Here is a 20,747-nt window from a genome sequence, read left to right as displayed (position 1 = left end):
ATGATATACAAAAATCTAAAGTTTCTAGGTCAATTAAAAAATTCACATAGTAAGTCATACTTTCTATGTTGGTTATGAAAATAATCAACATAGAAAGTTGGATTTAAAAATTTCGTTTTCGTTAGTCATTTTTCTCCTTGCATAGTTTAGAAATCAAGCATATCACAATTGTGTTAGGCAAAGTTATGGTCATGAGTAAAATGATGATCTAGTAGTGACATTCTCGCGATGGTAGTCTCATGGTGACGATCTTGTTGTGGTGAGTGCTAGAGTTATGGTGTCAAAGTGGTGAGTGGCGGTCTTGTGTTGGTGAGTATGGTCGAAGCAAAATTTCATGATAGGGTCTCACTGAGATTCTCGTGATGGCAGTCTCATAGTGACAATCTCATTGTGGTGAATGGTAGAGTTGTGATGTCATGGTGGTGAGTGGTAGTCTCACGATGGTGAGTGTGGTCGAAGGAAAAATTTCATGATAGGGTCTCACTGTGGCAATCTCATGGTCGTGGAGAAGGAAAAAGATGGTGAAGAACAATAACTTGTAGAAAAGGAGCCTAAGAAAGTAGAAGAATCATGAAAAGGAAAACACAAGGTAGGAGAAAAATCACAATGGTTAGCAAAGTTCTCTTTTCCACTCCTAGGTCGAGTTTTCTCTCTATAAAGTGGAGTATCCTCAATTTGTAAAACTCACCCTTGAATACTTAATGAAAATCTTTGTGAGTTCATATTTAAGAGTCTCAAGAGTTATCTTCTCTTGTTTTGGTTCTTATGTTGAAAATATTTCTCAGGTGACGAATCTCCATACATTTATCTTTTGATTCTTTATTGAATGTGACATGTTCTTACTCCATTATGATCCATTTTTACTTTCAATTCCTTTGTTGTTCTTTTTTTACATTGAAAATGATGAATTTCGAATTGGTTCTCACCATGGTTTCTCATGCTTCCTCCATTGATGCTTCTAAAACCATGGAGTTTTACTTATCTACATCTCCTCGAGTTTATCAAGATTATTTCCGCCTTCTAAGATTTACATCAAGTGACCATCATAGCTAGAAGATCAACCCATTATAAGGAGGTGTTCATCACATTCAAAGTGTTCTTCAAGAATGGGTATGAAACCCATTTTTATTTGGATGTGATTCTTGGCTATTTCTTGTTTTATTCCTTTGGCCGAACCATATTCTAATTTTTTAGAACATGTTTCTTTGTTTGGTTCATACATTACGCCATTAGTCAAACCATTGTTTCCATATCTTGTGAATTGTCCAAAAACAATTTGTAGAAAAATTAATATGATGTTGATGCTTGGTTAATTTTGGGTATCTTGATTTGTTCTTTGAGTCCTTGTTTTGTTCTTGAAATTTTTTAAAGTTTTAAAAAGTTCTAAATCCCTTTTGAAAGATTGCCTAAGATTAAAAATGTTTTTGGGAAGATTTGGGACTCATGAACATTAAGATGCAAGTGTTGTACTTTCTCTTTTGGTTGTTCATTTGGTAATTGTTTTAAAGAATAGAAAACTAAAACAAAATCATTCCTAGTTCATACTAATCTAGATTGGCTAGACATATACAAGACTTAAAGGCCAGGAAAATTTCAAAGAAATCAAAAGAAAAAAGTTGCAAAAGTTAGAAGAAAAAACATATCTTGAAAACTGGGTAGTCGTATGATTCGTTTGTCCAAATTTCTTGAATCAATTTGCTAATTGAACTCCATTTGGGATTGTCAATTTGTTTAAATCATTTTGTATGAGTTTTGTCTCCATTAATGTGTATATTTTAGGTACCTTTCATTAGAACATTTAGAATAAATCTTATGCGCACAATTTTTGCTTAGATTTTGCATTTTCAAATTTTAGGTTTTTCTTCCCAATTTTTGAGTAAATTGTCATATAATATGGCGTAATCTTTTGGTACCTTTTCTTGATTAACTTTTTAAGTTTGTCTTCCTTGTTTTCTTTCAACCTTTTTTTGAACATTTTTAGAATTTAAGGGTTTTAAGTGCATTTAGATTTGTTTCCTATTTTCACTTGAGAAAAAATATTTCTTGATTTGAACTTGAGAGCAATTTTTTAGAACTCTGAACTTTCTTTCAATGAATTGAGTGCAACCCAACCTTGTCCAGATTTTCATACATCTTTAGAGAAAAATCTACACACTTACAAATTGATTATGACATTTTCTACTAACCATTACACTAGTTTTGTTGTTGTTTTGTGTAGATTTTTACTTGATTTCACTACAAGAAAAATTCGATTTACTTCTTGTGTCCATTGGAGAGTACATAGGCGTCTAACATGTGACTTCTCCTAGAGTCATTATTACCTTTTCCTAGATTCAAGGAACTACCTATGTGCACACCCTAATTTCAAGGGATTATCATGTACTAATAATGTTTACGAGAGTTTACTCTATAATTAGTAAAGTTAACTCAATTTTGGTTGTCTTTTCCACTCATAGGCTAAGCTTCCTATATATAAAAGGGAGTCTCCTCCATTTATAAAACCCATCCTTGAATATTGAATGAAAATATCTTTGTTAGTTCATATTTAAGAGTCTTAAGAGTTCACTTTCTTGTTTTGGTTCTTATTGTAAGAAGCTTTCTCAAGTGGTGAATCTCCATGCATTTATCCTTTGATTCTTCGTTGAAGGTGACATGTTCTTACTCCATTCTCTAGTTTTAATACATTTTTACTTTTATTTCCTTTCTTGTTCTTGTGTTTACATTGAAATGATGAACTAATGTTGAATTAGTTCTCTCCATGGTTTCTCATGCTTCCGCCATTGATTATTCTAAAACAATGGAGTTTCACTTCTCTACATCTCCTTGACTTGATAAAGATCCTTCCAAACTTTTAAAGGTTTAGATTAGGTTGAAAATTTGGATGTTTGGCCTTTGGAAGAAGGTAGTAAATGGTATGATTACTCAAGAATGATAAGTGATGCGTGTATTTAGTGTTGCTTAAAGAAGATATGTGCAATTAGTTTTATATGACACTTAAAACATGGTTAGATGATAGTTGAAGAAGAACTTTTGTTTGTCTTCCAACGACTCCAAAAAGGATTTTCAACGACTCTTCTCAACTCTATATAAAAAGGGTTCTTTTTGAAGAAGAAAGGTTAATGGCAATGGCAACAACAACAATATCTACGAACAACTTCTTGTTCTCTTTAGAAATCCTTAAGCTTTCAATTTGTGAGAAATATAATTGTTGTGTTCATAGAAGAGTGTGTTCAATCTTGTGTTCTCTCTAGGACGCTAATTCTCTTTTAGTGAGTGAAACATGTCACATTTAGATCACAACATTTGTATAAAAAAAGTGGTTTAACTAGGAGTAGTTGTATTCCAAAGAATATTCATGCTTAGTCATGAGTGGTTGTGTTCCAAATAATACTCATGCTTAGTTAGAAGTGGCTACATTACTCGTGCTTAGTTTGGAATGGTTGCATTTTAAAGAATACTTGTACTTAGCCAGGAATATACGTTCTAAACAATACTCATATTTAGCCAAGAATGGTTATTTTCAAAGAATAAATGTAGTTTAGCCAGAAGTGTTTGAGTTCAAATAATACTTGCCTTGTACTTTGCAACGTTAGTCTACATTAGTGGAATCTTTGATGTGTTGATCAAGAATTAGACGTAGTCTGGATTATCAGACAAATCAATATAAAAATACCTCATGTAAATCTTTTCAACCCTTATCTTCCTTGCATTACATGTTATTATTTTGTAACTAATTTAGGAGAGATTTGTGAAAACAAAATTTGTTAGCTTGAAATTGTGTTTGATAACTCTTCATCATATGCAATCTTTTAGAAAACTTGTTTGATAATGCGTTTGTCTAGCATTAAACTTCGCATGTTCGTGTGTATCAAGTGAAGCTTTGTAAAAAGTTTTTAAAAATTTTAAATACATAAAATTAAACCCTCATTCTTATGTATTTGACATATTTTCATAACCTCTCTGATAATAGTGAGATGCTTGAGTAACACTACGTACAATAGGATGTAATATAGGACCAGTCCCAACCTTTCTCGTGCGACCCTCTTCTCTTACTTTTTAGTCAAGATCTTCAAATTTTCCTTTTGAGTGGTATAAACATGAAAATTCTTCAACTTTTCTAGATTCACATGCACTAGGTCAATGTTGTAGGGAGCATGGTTCGCCATGTTGTGTTCCATATCAAATCTTAAGGATTTTAAATTGATGACAAAATGCATCCTAGCAATGTTAATGTATGTGAAGGCGTGATGCATCGCTACAAATCTTTCCCTTTAAATTTATGCTTGCACATAAGTTTAAGACGATAAAGAGAGTACTACTAAAAAATCATTAAATATAAATTAATTTTAGATACAAAAAAAAATTAGTTGTCATATTAACTACATTAGACATTATTTTATAGACTAAAAAATTATTTGTAAATAAAGTATTTCTATTACTAATAAAAATTTATAAACTAGTTTTTAAATTATTATCTAATTAACTATCTAGTTTTTAACTACCAAACTAGTTTATAATTTTTTTAATAATATAAAATATTTTTAAATGTCAATAACTTTTTAATTTATAAAATAATATCTAATTTAATTAATATAATAATAATATTATTTTTTTAAAAAATTGTTTTTATTTAATAATTTCCTAATTTTTTTTAACACTTATTTTGGCTTGATTACCATCTTCATCTAATAGTATGATAAAACTATGTATGCAGCTTCACACATTCTATAGTTATCATGGTTCCGATAATAGTGTTCGATAGAGGTGTGTGGAACGACCATCTTTAATAGTTAAGAAAAAAATAAAACAAATTTTGAACTGAATGACACTATAATATAGGAGAAGATTGTAAGAAAATAAATTATTTATTATACGTATAAAAGTAACATATTTTCACTAATTTGACATTTAACACACATTTTGACTTTCTTTAGGTGGTCCAATTTCTTTGAATTTAGATCTATATTTTATTGCCATTTTTAGCTTAATAGCATACTCCATGATTAACCAAAAAATCAGTTAATCACATGTTTAACCCTTAACAATTTGATGTTTTTTTTCTAGAAATTAAAAAGATACCATAAATTCAGATTTTTGGAAACAAATTAAAAATTGTATCACAGACTTCCAGAACATATCTAGTTTATTATAATCCACAAAATGACACCCTTGCCTTGCTGTAGTCCATTTTACTTCCCATCTCAAGGCAAATAATTTAGATAAACAATGCATAATATACAACAAATATTTTTTTAATATTTGCACTACATTATTCATTTTAACTAACATTTTTCTGTTTCATTATCTCTCTTAAGTTATGTTCAAATAGTTTATTCTTGTTGCCCCATCTTTCTGGATTCAACATTAAACTATTCCAAAAGAAAAAGTCAATCTTGAAACTCTTTAGGTTTCCTGCACAGTTCATTATTGAGGGCAGGTCCACTAATGAAAAGATACATAACTATTTTTATTTAGTTAATTAAATATAAGAATAAACTATTTTTTTTTAAATAATTTAATTAAGATATAAACACAATTTGCAAAATATATTAAACATAAAATATTCAAGATTAATTTCAAGAAATTAAATTTAAAATTTGGAAAGAAAAAACTGATAAAACCATGAGATTAATTAAAGCCTCTATATTAATTAATGTGTAAAATAAAATCTTTAAAAGAACAAGAACTTCCAAAAGCAATAATAAGAAGAAAAAAGAAAAGATCTTTTAATACCTTTGTTTTTATTTTCTTCTTTAAATTGTGCATGATAAGAGAGGGTCATTCCATGAGTAATAACAATAGCTATGGTAGCCAATAGGATGGCAAGAAACTGGTTGGCCCTATTTGTATTTTGCTGCTCTTATAAAAAACTAAAAAATAAAATACTAAGAAGGATTTGAATGCTTATTGATGTTACGAAATAGATATTATTAAAAATAAAGTATGTGACCTTGAAATAGTATCTATGCATTCATTCTGCAGGTATATTGATGGCGAACTATTTTAATATATGGTTAATTTTACTTTCTAGAACACTCATTAAATTTATTCTTATATATTAATTTTGATGATTTAATTTTTTAGAGTTAAATTCTTAATTTAGTCTCCGAATCCAATGCTAATGAATTACTGTTGGTCTAATAAAATAATATATATAAATTTAGATATGCTTTTGTTATAAAAAAATGCAAATGTAGGTACAAGGATCCTACCATACATTGCAAAATCTCTCAAATGGATGGTTTTAAAAAAAATATTTATATCATAAAAATTATTTTTAAAAATAGAATTCAATATAAAAATTGTCGTGCTTAGATCTACAATTTTTTTAAATGTCTTTTTTTACAAGGTAATGAACTTATATCTACAAATTTAATATTTTTATTTTATAATAAAATTATGCTATACGCTATTTTATTTATTTGTATTTCTACAAAGTGATAACTTCTACTATTTTTTTCAAACTACAGAGCAAGAATTTAGGTTGTGTTCGTGTTTTCGTAGATATACCGTTTGGATTAGAAGATGTGATGAATTGAAAGCGCGGATTTGTGGGAAGTCCACGTAAACATAAGCTTAAATACTACTTTGTTCTTACTTTCCATGTGTAGTTTTTTTTTTCCGTATTATATTGTGGGTAATCGATTTTGTCATGATAAATAGAATAAAGAAATTGATTTTCTGGGTTTATATTGTGGGAAATCGATTTGTGTTTGATAGCTAGAGTGCATAAATTGATTTAATTGTTTTTTTTTTGTCATAAATTGATTTTTCATTGTTAGGTATGTTAAATGAACAAATTATATCCGTTATTATCTATGTAGACACGGACACTGATACGATACGGACATGGATACAGAGATACTTAAAATTTCTAAAATGTAGGAAGGACACGGGAACACAGATCTATATATTATATAATTATGAATTATATAAATTGACAATAAAGATTTATGTGCACAAGTATGTTTCATATTATTTTTTGGAACAGAAAGATGTTTTTCATGACTGGTTCACAAGGATTTGTTTCTTGATTTTAGAATCATAATAACAATTTATACAATAAAGTTTAAATTTTGAGAAAATTAATGTATTTTTTCTTTTTAAAATTGTGTTAGAACCATATTAGAATTGTTAGAAATCTAACAAATACTTTTTGAATTGGACACTTCACGGATACGTGTCCTACAGGTGTCAGTATCGGACACCGATACGCTATTTAAGAGGAGTGTCCGAGTTTCATAGGTCATTATCAATAGATTTAAATATTTAATTAATAATTATTAGTTAAATATTATTTTACAATTAATATATTATTTAAATTCAATACAAAATAATTTAAGAAGATTTTTTTATAAATTTATTAATATTATATATATTTTTTTATTTTAATATTATGTAAAATTATAATTAACTTAAATATTCACATAAATTCCTCATATTTCATTATTTATAAATATTGTATTCCAAAAAAGTAAAATTGTAAACTTATATTTTAAACATTTAAAAAATATAAAATCTTCTACTATCCATCACATCATTAACAAACTTCAATAATTTTTTTTCACAGATTCACTAACATACCGCAATCCAAACACATTCACTTCCTTCATACTTTTCTCTCAAATTCTCACAAATAGTCTCCAAACACACCCTTAAGGTTGCGTTCGGATTGAAGAGAGGATGTATAGAGATTTGAAGGGGTGAATGTGTCAGGATTTAAAAAAAAAGTGTGAAAAAAGTAAGTGTGTTTGGATTAATGCATGTTATAGTGGATTTTTTAGGATAACTTATTGAATTTTGTGAGTGATATGATGATTGTGAATTTTTTATTTATTTTTTAAAATATGTAAAATTTAAGTTTACAAATTTACCCTTGTATTTAAAAATATTAGAATAACAAAACATAAGACATTTTTGTATACATTTATTTGAGTTATTTAAAATTTTATAAATTATTTCTTATACAATCGAATATATATTTTTTTTTAAAAATAACAGTTATTTATAAATTTATAGATTTATCCTTCGATTTATTTTTTTTTTAAAATTGTTGGAAAATTAATTTGATTTATTTGTGGATTATAATCTTTTTAATTAAAGTATTATTTTTATATTGTGTAAGAATTAATTTCAGAAAAAATACCAATTATGTGAAATTGTCCAAACATATTTATGATAAGTAGAAAAAATATTTAAAGTGCTATTTAAATTTCTAAAATATTCAAAATCTTAAATTCAAATGCTACATTATTTATTGTTTTATTTAATTAAAAATCTGATATATATATATATAAATATATATATAATTTTTTTAAAATATTTAAAATTTTAAATAAATACATATCCTAAATATTTAATGTGATATATGATTAGTAGATAAATTATTTAAAGTGCTATTTAAATTCCTAAAATATTCAAAATCTTAAATTCAAATGCTACATTATTTAATGTGCTATTTAATTAAAAATCTGATATATATAAAATTTCTAGAATATTTAAAATTCTAAATAGATACAAATCCTAAATATTTAATGTCCTATTTAAATAAAAATATGAAATATATAAAATTCCTAAAATATTCAAAAATTCAAAATAAATTTAAAATCTTAAATATTTAATGTCCTATTAAAATAAAAATCTGAAATATATTAAATTCTTTAAATATTCAATATCCTAAATAAATTCAAATCCTAAATTATTTAATGTCTTATGTAAATAAAAAATTGAAATATATAAAATTTCTAACATATTCAAAATCCTAAATTATTTAAATCCTATTTAAATACAAATTTAAAATATATAAAATTTCTAAAATATTTAAAATCCTAAATAAATTCAATTTCTAAATATTATCTTGTATGCAAGACTTACAAACACGTGAAATGAAAGTTATATCAATAAATACACCTTCAACATCAACATCCGAACCAACTTCTCTAAATTATTTCAAGAAGCATGACTTGATCTTATTTTTCAAACTCAACAAAGAGGATCAATCCTTACATCAAAGCATTTTAAGAGATTGGTATGTAATATAATTTATTTTTATTTTTTATTCTATTTACACACAATTAACTTGTTTGTTTCATTTCATAAACAAAAGAAGCACATCACTTCAACATGTTGGGATCTCTTTTAAAAGATCCATAAAATGTCTAAAACTTATGCATGAGTGTCCTCTAAGGTCCACAAAATTTCTATAAATTAGATAATTGTTTTATCACTTCAATTTTTTAATACATTACTTTATATACACATTCATGCATAATTTAATATTGAATTTCACTTTAATTTTTTTAGGAGGACTATGAAAAACTTATTATTGATAGAGACTCGTCTTAGTACGCATTGAATGATGGTGTGTCCAGTCGTCCATTTGATGATGAGATATTTTTGTGATATTGTTGGAGGATTAGACAATAGAGGACAACTTTAAGGCTGAAAATGGGTGAAAATTCAAACCTTCTTATTCTTCTTCTTCTTTTTCAAGTTCTTCAAATCATATTAGGTGAATTTGAATAGATGGAACATCCCGTGTCTAACTTATCTGAGGAAAATAAGATTTTTAAGAATATGCTAATCATTCAAAAAGAAAAGTCACATTTGTTTATAGAGTAGATGATGTAATTTGTGTTGATATTTTTACTTAGCTACCCATCTTCTTAGTACCACCTCCTCTAGTGCAAATCAAACATTCTCTTTTCTACAACGAACAACACAATTTGACGACGACTATTTTCTTTTCAATTTAATCCTTTTTTTACATTATTGTAATTGTAATATTTAATAATTTTAATTTTATCCCGTGCAAAACAATTCATATGCACGTAACATATTTTATTATTGTTATATGTATTTTCATTATGTTTGTGTGGTCCTTGTATTAAATTAGAGTTCATTTTAGTTATTCACTTAAGCTAAAATTGTAACTCACATAAGCGACTAACAAATGCTTAAGTGAACATGATATCATGCTTAAGCGACAAATCCAATGAATATTGCTTCAAGTGTACCCACTCGTTGTAAACAACATTGTTTGACATAGTCGCTTAAGTTTCACTTCTTCATTCCAAGTGACCAATCCCGTGAACATCAATAGAAGCATTAAACACTCTTTGCAAGCAACATTGTTTGACATATACTTGCTTAAGCGTCATTTGTTCATTTCAAGCGGGCAAATCTGCAAGCCATTCACTTAAGCGAAAATACCCTATCATATTTAAGCAAGTTCTTACACACATCAAGTGAGACACATTAATATTACTCGTTCAAAACTCCTTAATTTCGGTATGAGCGATATTTTTGCTTCCAATGCATTTCTACTTCAAGCCATGTATTTTCGTCTCATATAGGTGTTGGAGATCTCACATCGACCACTACAAGAAAATAATGAAATAGAAACTAATTTTTAGAGACCAAAATAATTAGTTGTAATAGTAACTAAATTAGAGACCATTTTAGAAACTAAATAAAAAATTGGTTTCTAAATTAGTTTCTATTATTGTTAGATAGTTTCTAAATTGGTCTCTAAAACCTTGGTTGCTAATTAAATACCAATTTAGAAACTATTTAACAATAATAGAAACTAATTTAGAAACCAATTTTTTATTTAGTTTCTAAAATGGTCTCTAATTTAGTTACTATTGCAACTAATTATTTTGGTATCTAAAAATTAGTTTTTATTTCATGATTTTCTTGTAGTGGACTAGAGATGAGAATATTTCATTGTATATAAGTGGGTGCAAACCTCACTCCATGAGCCGGTTTTAGGGAGTTGAGTTAAGGTTAAAATTCACTTCTTAATATGGTATCAGACCAATTTTTGAGCATATCCTAACAAATGTTTATTGTGCTATTACTAATAATAGGATTAATTTAAGTGAGTTCTAATTCACTTAAGCTACAACCATTTTGTGATGAATCTTCCCATCACATTTAGCAACACGTACTTTTTTTTCTTCATTTTTACATTTGTGATAAAAAAAAAAAAGTTTTGTGATATCACAATCACAATTTTTTATATGCATATTTATGTCTGAACTTCATATTTCATCACGAAATTCTTTAAAAAAAAATATGACAAATTTTAAGGTGTTTTATGAAAATCAACTTTATCACAATTTGTTTGATAAAATAAGTGATGTGATAAAGCAAAATTAAAAAATAAATATTATTAAATAATATTTTTATAAAACAAGATTACTATTGTTGAAAGTGGATCTTCCATAACTACAAAAGATACCCTAGTGTAAAATATTTAACCACCTGACAGCAGGGTCTACTACCCTCTTAACTCTTAATTAAGACACATGTACTTCAATTAACGTGAAGATGTAGTTTCATATAGAATGACTTCTGGCTGCATTCTCAAATAAAATCCTTAATAACAGTTGGAATCTGCAGAATATCTCGTTTAGTTGGCCACAATCCCTCAAAAGCGATGTTCATACTGAAAAAAAAACATGCACGCCACAAGAACGTTCATACATAATTTTACTAAACAAATTGTAGTACAAAATTTTTAATAGTTTTATCTCACCAAAAGTAATGAATACAAAAATACATATCAACGACTTCAGGTTTTTTTGTTCGGAACACATGTATTTTTAATGACAAATATTTGTGTTTAGAATAGATATTAATTAAATTAATTTAGAAAACAATTTTTTTTTTCATTTCTTGAACACAATTACGTATTAAGCATTCAAATTAATCTTATAAGTTATCAATATAGTTGAATCTGATTGGAGAAACTCTTCAATAAACTAGATAGAAAAATAACAAATAAATAAATAAAAACAAATCATGCATAAACTAATATGTAAAACCATTTTTCTAAAAGCTAATTATGTTTAATTTTTTTTATAAAAGGTTATCATGTTAGACTGATGATAACTCACATGTTTCAACCATCATCTACCATATGAAAACTATATTATTAAAAAAAAAAATACAAGCAAAAAGTATTATGTTTAATTTGTATTTACCCTAATTTTAGTTTGTGATATTTTTTTTCATCCCTTATGAAAAAGTTTGTCATGTTTTATATAAGATTCAATCATGGTGCAAATTGAGGGGTATTTAGTTCCATGATATAATATAACCCATTTTTGAGTAGAAGTTGTTCTTGAAGCAACCACCAAGAAGAAGAAAGTTGTCATATTTTATTCACATATGAGCAAAATACTTGACTACATGTAGATGGGGGCAATAATAACAAGTTATTTATCTACTTGCCTATTTTGTTATGGACCACACTCCCACTTGCACCCATCTTCAACAATTTAAATTTGGGAAACATTAAGATATCCTTTAAAATCTACTCAACAAACAGAAAAATTCAAATGTGCAAGAAGGGTAGACCCATGTTTTGTACCAGCTTTCTCTATCTTTCTCCCACGGGGACAATGTTCTTATATTTGAAATATGTATATGACGATCAATGCAGCCAAAGGTGCATCATCTTTTGCGTCATATGAAAGCCCTTCCACCTCTTCAACCTCCACAACCCTCCCTCTTCCCCACAATGCTTTTTTCCATTTCTCCTTATTGTTTCTACTTTTGGACTTTCTATAAATGCTTTCTATGTTTTGAATAACACCACATTACCATGCCAGCACTCACCACCTCTAGTATCACCTTCTCCCAATCATTCATTTCTCAAATTTTGTACACCTCCCTCTGTGTATGCAAATTGCTTTAGGACATGTGGCCTACGTTAGTGGCTAATAAGATATTCAAGAAGCGACTAGGAAGCAGCAATTTTATAGCAGATTATCCTACTTGTAAAGAACCCTTGCTGGGTATTGTAGACTTTGATCAGAACTCAAAAACCATTCTTAAGGATCACAAGGACACACAAAAATGCAAGTAAGAACAAAACTATCCTATTCTTCTAGTTTATGCAGCTACTTCTTCCTATCTTATATGCTTCACATATATTGAAAACTTGTATAAAACTGCAGTGTTATTGTCTGGGTTGGTTTTTCTTCTATGGTTTTGTTCTTTATGTTCTCCTTTCTTTTTTTTCTGACAGTGTATTTTGTTTCATGCTAAGGGTATTTGTTAGTACATGGAACGTTGGTGGGATTGCACCAGAAGATGATTTGAATATAGATGATTTATTGGAGACATGCAACAACTCTTGTGACATCTATATACTAGGGTACTGTCAGAACTGGTTCAGGTTTTTGTAATGTGAATAAAGAAACTTCAACTTTGATGACTAATTTTTTTATGTTTATTTTTACTGTTTCCCAATCCAGGTTTCAAGAAGTAGTGCCTCTAAAAGCATCAAATGTATTGGGATCGGAAAACAATGAGATTTCCATGAAATGGAATTCCCTAATCAGGGAAGCTCTGAACAAGAAAGCACATAAGAGGGTGAAAGATCAAAGTGATGGTAATAAGAATGAGGAGCTACAGAATACAAAGTACTGTGAAGCCCCACATGGTGTTCAATGTATCATTAGCAAGCAAATGGTTGGAATATTCATATCTGTGTGGAGCAGAAGAGATCTTTGTCCATTCATTCGGCATCCAAGCGTGTCATGTGTAGGCTGTGGCGTAATGGGGTGCTTAGGAAACAAGGTAACCCAACAAACCCCACTCAATTCATGTTACTCTTGTACCTCAATATACGTATTTGTTTTGTACTATTCTCTCACACTCATCACTGTCAACATCAATCTTTTATAAAGCACATTAGGCACTATTGGTAAACAACTACGTTCGGTAATGTTTATCACACAAGAGTTTATTCATAAGCATCATTCAGAGACTTGAACAAAAAGAAATTTAAGAAGTATTTTGAAACTGAAATGAGCAGAAAAATCGTTATGGAAAAACCATCACAACTGTTATAAGCCCAAATAAATTATGTATAGACTCTTTTTTATGTCTCAGTTAGAGCTTAATAGTCAATAATCTAAGCTCACATCAGAATTGGTTATCTAAAATCCTAGTTGGGTTGATTTTGGCTTTCGTGTTTCAAAACTCCTATTAACTTGCAGGGTTCTGTATCAGTGAGATTTCAGTTACATGAAACAAGCTTCTGCTTTGTGTGCAGCCATCTTGCTTCAGGGGGCAGAGAAGGGGATGAGAAACACAGAAACTCTAATGTTACTGAAATTTTTTCCAGGACAAGCTTTCCTAGAGGGCCTTTGCTTGATTTGCCAAGAACCATTCTTGATCATGAGTAAGTGAAGTTTGAAAAAGTCCAACAAACTCATTCATAATAATTTTGCCCCCCTTGCTTTTAATTTAATTGTCATGGACCTTTCCCAAATAAAAACCATGTAAACAAGGTGCAAATACTAAATGCATACTAAATAATTTGTTTAAAGAAGAAGCATCATTAATGACATAATCTTGGACTTTGAATATGTCCAACAGAAATCATGCCCCCAAAAATTAGTATACTATTCTTCACTGTTTTAATGTTTTAAACTATACAAAGTGATTTTACTTCAGAGGTTGTAATTTGTAAAGAAGTTGTTCTGATCTTCCTTAAGTAAACAAAAAGTTATCCAAAAAGATGTATTAGCACTAGTAAATGTTTAGGGATTAACATAATATTAATTTTTAAATACCTTGAATACTTAATATAAGAGAAAAAGGACAACAGAAGTGGTGCTAAGAAAGTTCAGAATTAATTTTAATGTAAATAGATATCAGTTACATTCTTTAATCTGCATTATTCTCTTGAATTGAAACATTTGTCTTAAACAAAGTAGAGCATATTTAAATGAGGGTAACAATGAACATCATATTGACCACTGAAGCATTAAATTAAGGAAATATAATAACTCCAACTTGCATATAATTGGTTGTATTGTACTTCCAATGATACACAATATCTTGTATTATTTTAGGCACTTAATTAACAACTCGTGGGTTTGTGCAGTCATGTAATATTGCTTGGAGATTTAAATTACAGAATTTCTTTACCAGAAGAAACCACACGCTTGCTTGTTGAGAAAGGAGACTGGGATTCCTTATTAGAAAATGATCAGGTTTATATATATACTTGGAGACTTAGAACTGTTCTTGAATTGAATCCTTTCAAATATTTTTTATCTAACTTAATTATCTTCAATGAAAATGAAGCTAAAAATGGAGCTAATGACTGGAAACATGTTGAGAGAATGGCATGAAGGAGCAATTAAATTTGCACCAACCTACAAATATTGTCCGAATTCAGACATTTACTATGGATGTTTCTATCAGGGGAAAAAGACAGAGAAGAGAAGAGCACCAGCATGGTAAGAGAAAACATAAAAAGAAAATAAAAAAATCCATAACATTTACTGTTGAATGTTGTTTTTATTAAATCATTGTTTGTTGTTAACGTAGGTGTGATCGAATAGTGTGGCATGGAGAGGGTCTAAAGCAACTTCAGTACACTAGAATTGAATCAAAACTATCAGATCATAGACCTGTTAAGGCAATGTTTATAGCAGAAGTCAGGGTTTTACCCAAGCTCATGAAAAACTTGCAAAGCATGTTCCTATCAGAAAGATTCGACCAAATTAAAACTCCCTTTGAAGTTTCCACCACTGATGATTTTGTACGTACAGAACGATCAAGCTTCCGGTTATGAAATTGCATAAAAATGTGGCTCATAAGAGACTTCAAAACTTAGCATTGCACTCTGTTGTGGTTGCACATTTTGTTCTTGTTTTCTTTTAAGAAAAGAACTTTGGTCTGGTAGATGTTTATAAATGTTTAATTTTACATAAAAAAGAAGAAGAAGTAAGAGCTAGAAATTCAGTGGAAGGAAAATGGGAAACTTAATATTTTTGTTTATGTGACAAAACATGGAAATAAATGTTAAAGCTATTGAAAAAACAGTATAATCCCGAAATAATTTCCTACTTAAAACACCAAACCACCTAAATTAATAAATGAATATGATTTTGTAGATTTTTACGTGAGAGTCAAATAAATTGCATGCTTTATATGATATAAAATTATAAACAAAAATCTATATAGCATACAGAATAGAAAAATAAATTATAAGGCAATTATTGAGCTAGTTAAGGCCTTTAATTGTTGTCTTTGATAGGAATTGAGAACATCACCCTCTCATCCTCTGTGCATGAAATGAGCATATTAGTTTTTTTTATTCATACGCGTAGAAGATATCATTTAATAAATCCAATTGGTGAAAAAAAATTGAGCTAAGTGGTGTTTCTAGGACAAAGTGGAATATTATTAGAGATAAGAAAAAAAAAACTTATAATATGATTGTGTAATCCATCTCTATCAGAATTTTGATAACATAACCTTTTATTATCATTGGTCCTTGAAAAGCTCATCTAATAGTGGTTTTATTCACATCGATACATATTATCATAAATGGATTGAATCGAACCAAAAGTATTCAGAGTGCTAAAGTTAAATATAATTCAATTCATTACACATATTGTCCATTGAGTTGGATATTAAGTTTTAGTATGAACAGATGTAAAAACCAAATTAGGCTTGGGGTAAGATGTTAAAACTATTGAGTTGGTTATATTTCTTTTTTTTTACAACATTATATATATATATATATATATATTATTTTCTTAACTTTTGTCCATTGAAATATATATTTGAATGTTATTTATGTTTGAAATTTTAATAAAATTATTTCATTGCTATATTTTTTATTGTGGAGATCATAATGTTATCAGATAAAATATTCGGGTATCAATTAACTTTTAATACTTTTATGCTTTTATAACTTTTATTTATTTTAAAATATACATATAATTGCATTTACAATCAAAAAAAATTTATCGAATTTTTCTTTATATCAATACGATAATTTTTTATTTACCCTTATTAATGAGACAAACTTATTCACTGCACATCAACCAATGTTCTTTTTCTCATCATTTTTCTTTCTATATTTTTTTTCTTTGTTTTTTTTTTAATCTCATTATTGTTGGAAAGATTTCAAGTGATTTTTGTGTTGAATAAATTATTCAAAATAATATATCGTTGTCTAAATTTTGAAAAAAAGGACATTCTTAGTGATTGTTGATTACCATCTAAAAAAAGTAACATAATTTATTTCATAATTTGATATAGTTGTATGAAGCAATTGATACTATTCATTTATAAAAATAAAATGAAAGATATTATTTTCACGAAAAGTTTATGAAGATTTTTAGTAACATGTAAAATTAATTATTCACGTATTTAAATTTAAAACGATAAAGGAGATATTATTTTCCATTTAATTATATTTTATATTATATATATTCTTTTATAATTTAAAATACACATGTTTATAAATATTTTGTATAAATTTAATGTTATATACATTAAAAAAATCATTAAATAATAACTAAATATAAGATAAAAAATAATTAGTAACTATATTAACTAAGTTAGATACTATTTTAGAGATTAAAAAATTATTAGTATTTAAAGCGATCTATATTATTAATAAAAAATGATAAAGGAGTTTATAGATTGATATCTAAATTAGCTATCAAGGTTTTAGTTACTAATATTTTATATTTTAAATTTGTCTTTGAAAGACTAATAGAGACTTAATAGAGACTAATTTAGAATATAAAGTAGTTAGTAGCTAAAACTTTTGTAGCTAATGGTTAGATACTAATTTAGAAACTACTTTATAATTTTTTATTAATAATAGAAACACTTTAAATATCAATAATTTTTTAGTTTATAAAATAGTATATAATTTAGTCAATATAACAAAAAAATTATTTTTGTCTTTAAAATTGGTTTCTATTTAATAATTTTCTTGTAATGATATTTCTTAAATGAATTCTAAATTTTATATTTTTATCCCCATATTTTCAATCATGGTTTCCTCCCATAAAGATGTAAACTCAATTCAATCCATCAATTATATAATACATTTTTATTTACTATTTTGTATATATTTTATAAAAAAAATAAAGATGGAGAAAAAAATCACATATACCAAACACCACCCTTTTTAAACAAAATTATCCTAGTTTTCTTATCCAAACACTACAAGAAAATTATTTAATAACAACTAGTTTAGACACACAAAAAATAATTAGTCACTGTATTGAGTAAGTTAGATACTATTTTATAAACTAAAAAATTATTGTTATCTAAATTAATTTTTATTATTACTAAAACTTTATAAAATAGTTTCTAAATGGATATCAAATGATTATTCAAGTTATGGAGAAAAGTGAGGTACTATGATTTCCAAATTTTAAAAATTCAACATTAGATGTGTGTTTGACTTAAAAATATATTTAAATGTATTTAAAGACCACACACACATACATTATTTTGTGCAATCATGCAAATACAAAATTAATGCATACACTAGTGCAAACATTACAAGAAAAATATAATATTTCATGGGCCAAAAACGGATGTAACGGGATAAAAATGGATGCATAAGTGTCTGATTTACGTGGGCCAACAGTCCTACGGAAAAGCCATGGAAGCAAATGAAAATTATTGTTGGCCCGCAAATGTGACGCACGTGGCATGGACCAAGCCCACGCAAAGCGGACGCAAATTTTGTCAGTAAGGCCGACGTAAAAGTGATGCAATTGCAACGGCTTATGCGTGGGCCAAACCGACACAAAATTAAAATGTCGCCTAAGCATTGGTTTGGCCACGAAATGAAAAAAAAAATAGACTGCAAAAGCTAACGCACAAATTAATTAATATAAAAAATAAAAGTTGGCGTGGGCAAAAGCCGACGCATAAAGGGATGAAAAAAAACAATTTTTTTCTAGCCAGTTTACCCCGTAAACAATAAATATCGACCAAATCACATTTAGACAAATTGTTATCATTCACAACACATCCACAATACAAAAAATAATAGAAATAATTAAACAAAGTCTTTGATCCATTCAAATATTCAAAGTGGATATGAATACTTAGAATAAAACTTAAAATTAAAATTGTACTTTACAAATTTAACTAAAAGTACTAAAATTCAAAATGTTAAATAATTCAATTACATAGAAGAATGTCAATGAAAATATAAAATGAATTCCATAATGATGTGATCTATGAAAACCTGTAAAAAATACAAACAATATAAATAAATAAATGAAATAATTAAAATACTTAGTATATAATAAAAATGTCAAATAATTAAGTTTACAGTCTAGGATGCATTTTAAGGTACAGGTTGGTCATCCTACTTTGGATCATACTCGTGATCGGATTGAGTTGTGCTATTGGAAGCATTTTTGTCACGTTCCATTGAGATAAGTTTTTCCTTTATAACCTTTATCTCATTCTCCAAGTGTGCATACTTTTGACTCCACATACTAAATTCAGCACGAAGCATTTGATTTTCAATCACATGTTCAGATTGTAAAGTGCCGGAAGCAAATGGTTGAGTGAGAAAAAAAGACTCCTAGGTGGAAGTTATAAATCTGTTGCCCATAATTTTTTACTCTCTGCGACACCTTTTTATTTTGTACATCCCTCACCATCCCTCACCTTTTAATCTTTTTTTAAACAACCAAATGGAAAAATGAAAAAAGTTTATTCTCGGCAGCACCAACATTTTCTTTTAAACACAATAAAAAAATAAAAAAAACTTCTAAATGTATTTAATTATTAAAACATAATCAGTGTGAAATTCTACATAATCATTAATTGAACATAATCAATGGAAAAAGTGAATAAGAAACTTGTACATCTACATTAACAAAAAGTCCATATTAACAATGTCCATATTAACCGTCCATCCATATTAACAATGTGCATACTGATTTAAAAAAGTTCAAAAAATATCTCCATTAACTTTAAAAAAAGTGAAATTTTAGTCTCACCATAATGTCCATTCACACCGCACGCAATATTCACAGATCAACACACAGCCCAACAGAGACCACAAGTGCAACAAAACAATAAAATTGAATAAAAATTTTAAATTTTAAAACTTTACCTGTCCAACCTGAACTTGTGAAGCAGGAGGTGGAACTCAACAAAGAGGCGTGAAGAAGACAAGATCTGAAATGAAAATAAGAAAAAAACGAAGACCAAAATATGAGAACAGAAAACAACTAGTGCAGCGGACGACTGGGTAGTGAACGACAACGACAATCGTAGGAACAAAGCGGCGCACTGACGACGACGGTAGAACGTTGATGACAACAGTAAAGTACAACGCCGATGGTGAAGCGCTGACGACGACGATACACTACAGTGTAGCGGTGGGGTGAGTGCAACGGTGGTGGAGGGTGGAGTGCAGCTGGAGACAGAGTGAAAGAGGGGGAAAATCATTTTAGATTTTTTGGATTGGGGGAAAACGTGAGTGGAACACAGTGTGGGACAAACCGTGAAAATTTTGATAAATAGGTAGACTATGCATCGGTCACGTCTGACGCATAGCTTAAATGTAATTTAATAAAAACTAAATTAAAACTTTAAAAAGTTTAATTCATTTTATTTTAAATTTATACAACAAATAAATGAATTTAATGTATAATTTTAATTTATGCAAAACAATTTAATTTATACAACAAAAATAATCTAATTTATAAAAAATATTCATTTCATCTATACAACAAAAACTTAATTTAATTTATACAACAAAAAAATATATTTAATTTATAAAACAAAAAATATATTTAATTTATACAAAAAAAATCCTTTAATTTATAAAAAGAAAATAATTTAATTTATACAACAAAAATAAATACATAATTAAATTGATATCATGAATATAATGAACCATGTTATTGAAATTGCTTATGAAACTCTCTTTT

At 27.9% G+C, this 20,747-nt stretch overlaps 1 protein-coding gene and 1 long non-coding RNA gene across 2 annotated transcripts; one reads left to right on the top strand and one right to left on the bottom strand.

Annotated features, from left to right (window-relative positions):
* Positions 1-12,345: 12,345 nt before the first annotated feature.
* On the top strand, positions 12,346-15,714 carry LOC137811612 (type IV inositol polyphosphate 5-phosphatase 9-like). Its single transcript, XM_068613411.1, has 7 exons — positions 12,346-12,873; positions 13,061-13,168; positions 13,269-13,593; positions 14,016-14,200; positions 14,909-15,017; positions 15,112-15,266; positions 15,358-15,714. Exons 1-7 carry the CDS (start codon positions 12,710-12,712, stop codon positions 15,602-15,604), a joined length of 1,293 nt encoding a protein of 430 aa, XP_068469512.1. The 5' UTR covers positions 12,346-12,709; the 3' UTR covers positions 15,605-15,714.
* Positions 15,715-18,841: 3,127 nt separating this feature from the next.
* Positions 18,842-20,346, bottom strand: LOC137811611 (uncharacterized). Its single transcript, XR_011081107.1, has 2 exons — positions 19,925-20,346; positions 18,842-19,042 (listed from the first exon to the last, which is right to left on the bottom strand). It is a non-coding gene; the product is annotated as an uncharacterized lncRNA (long non-coding RNA).
* Between the last annotated feature and the right edge of the window lie 401 nt (positions 20,347-20,747).

Source organism: Phaseolus vulgaris, chromosome 2 (assembly GCF_000499845.2).
Source record: "Phaseolus vulgaris cultivar G19833 chromosome 2, P. vulgaris v2.0, whole genome shotgun sequence".
Taxonomy (NCBI): domain Eukaryota; kingdom Viridiplantae; phylum Streptophyta; class Magnoliopsida; order Fabales; family Fabaceae; genus Phaseolus; species Phaseolus vulgaris.
The sequence above is the reverse complement of the archived record's forward strand: the minus strand, read 5'-3'. Positions and strand labels throughout refer to the sequence as shown.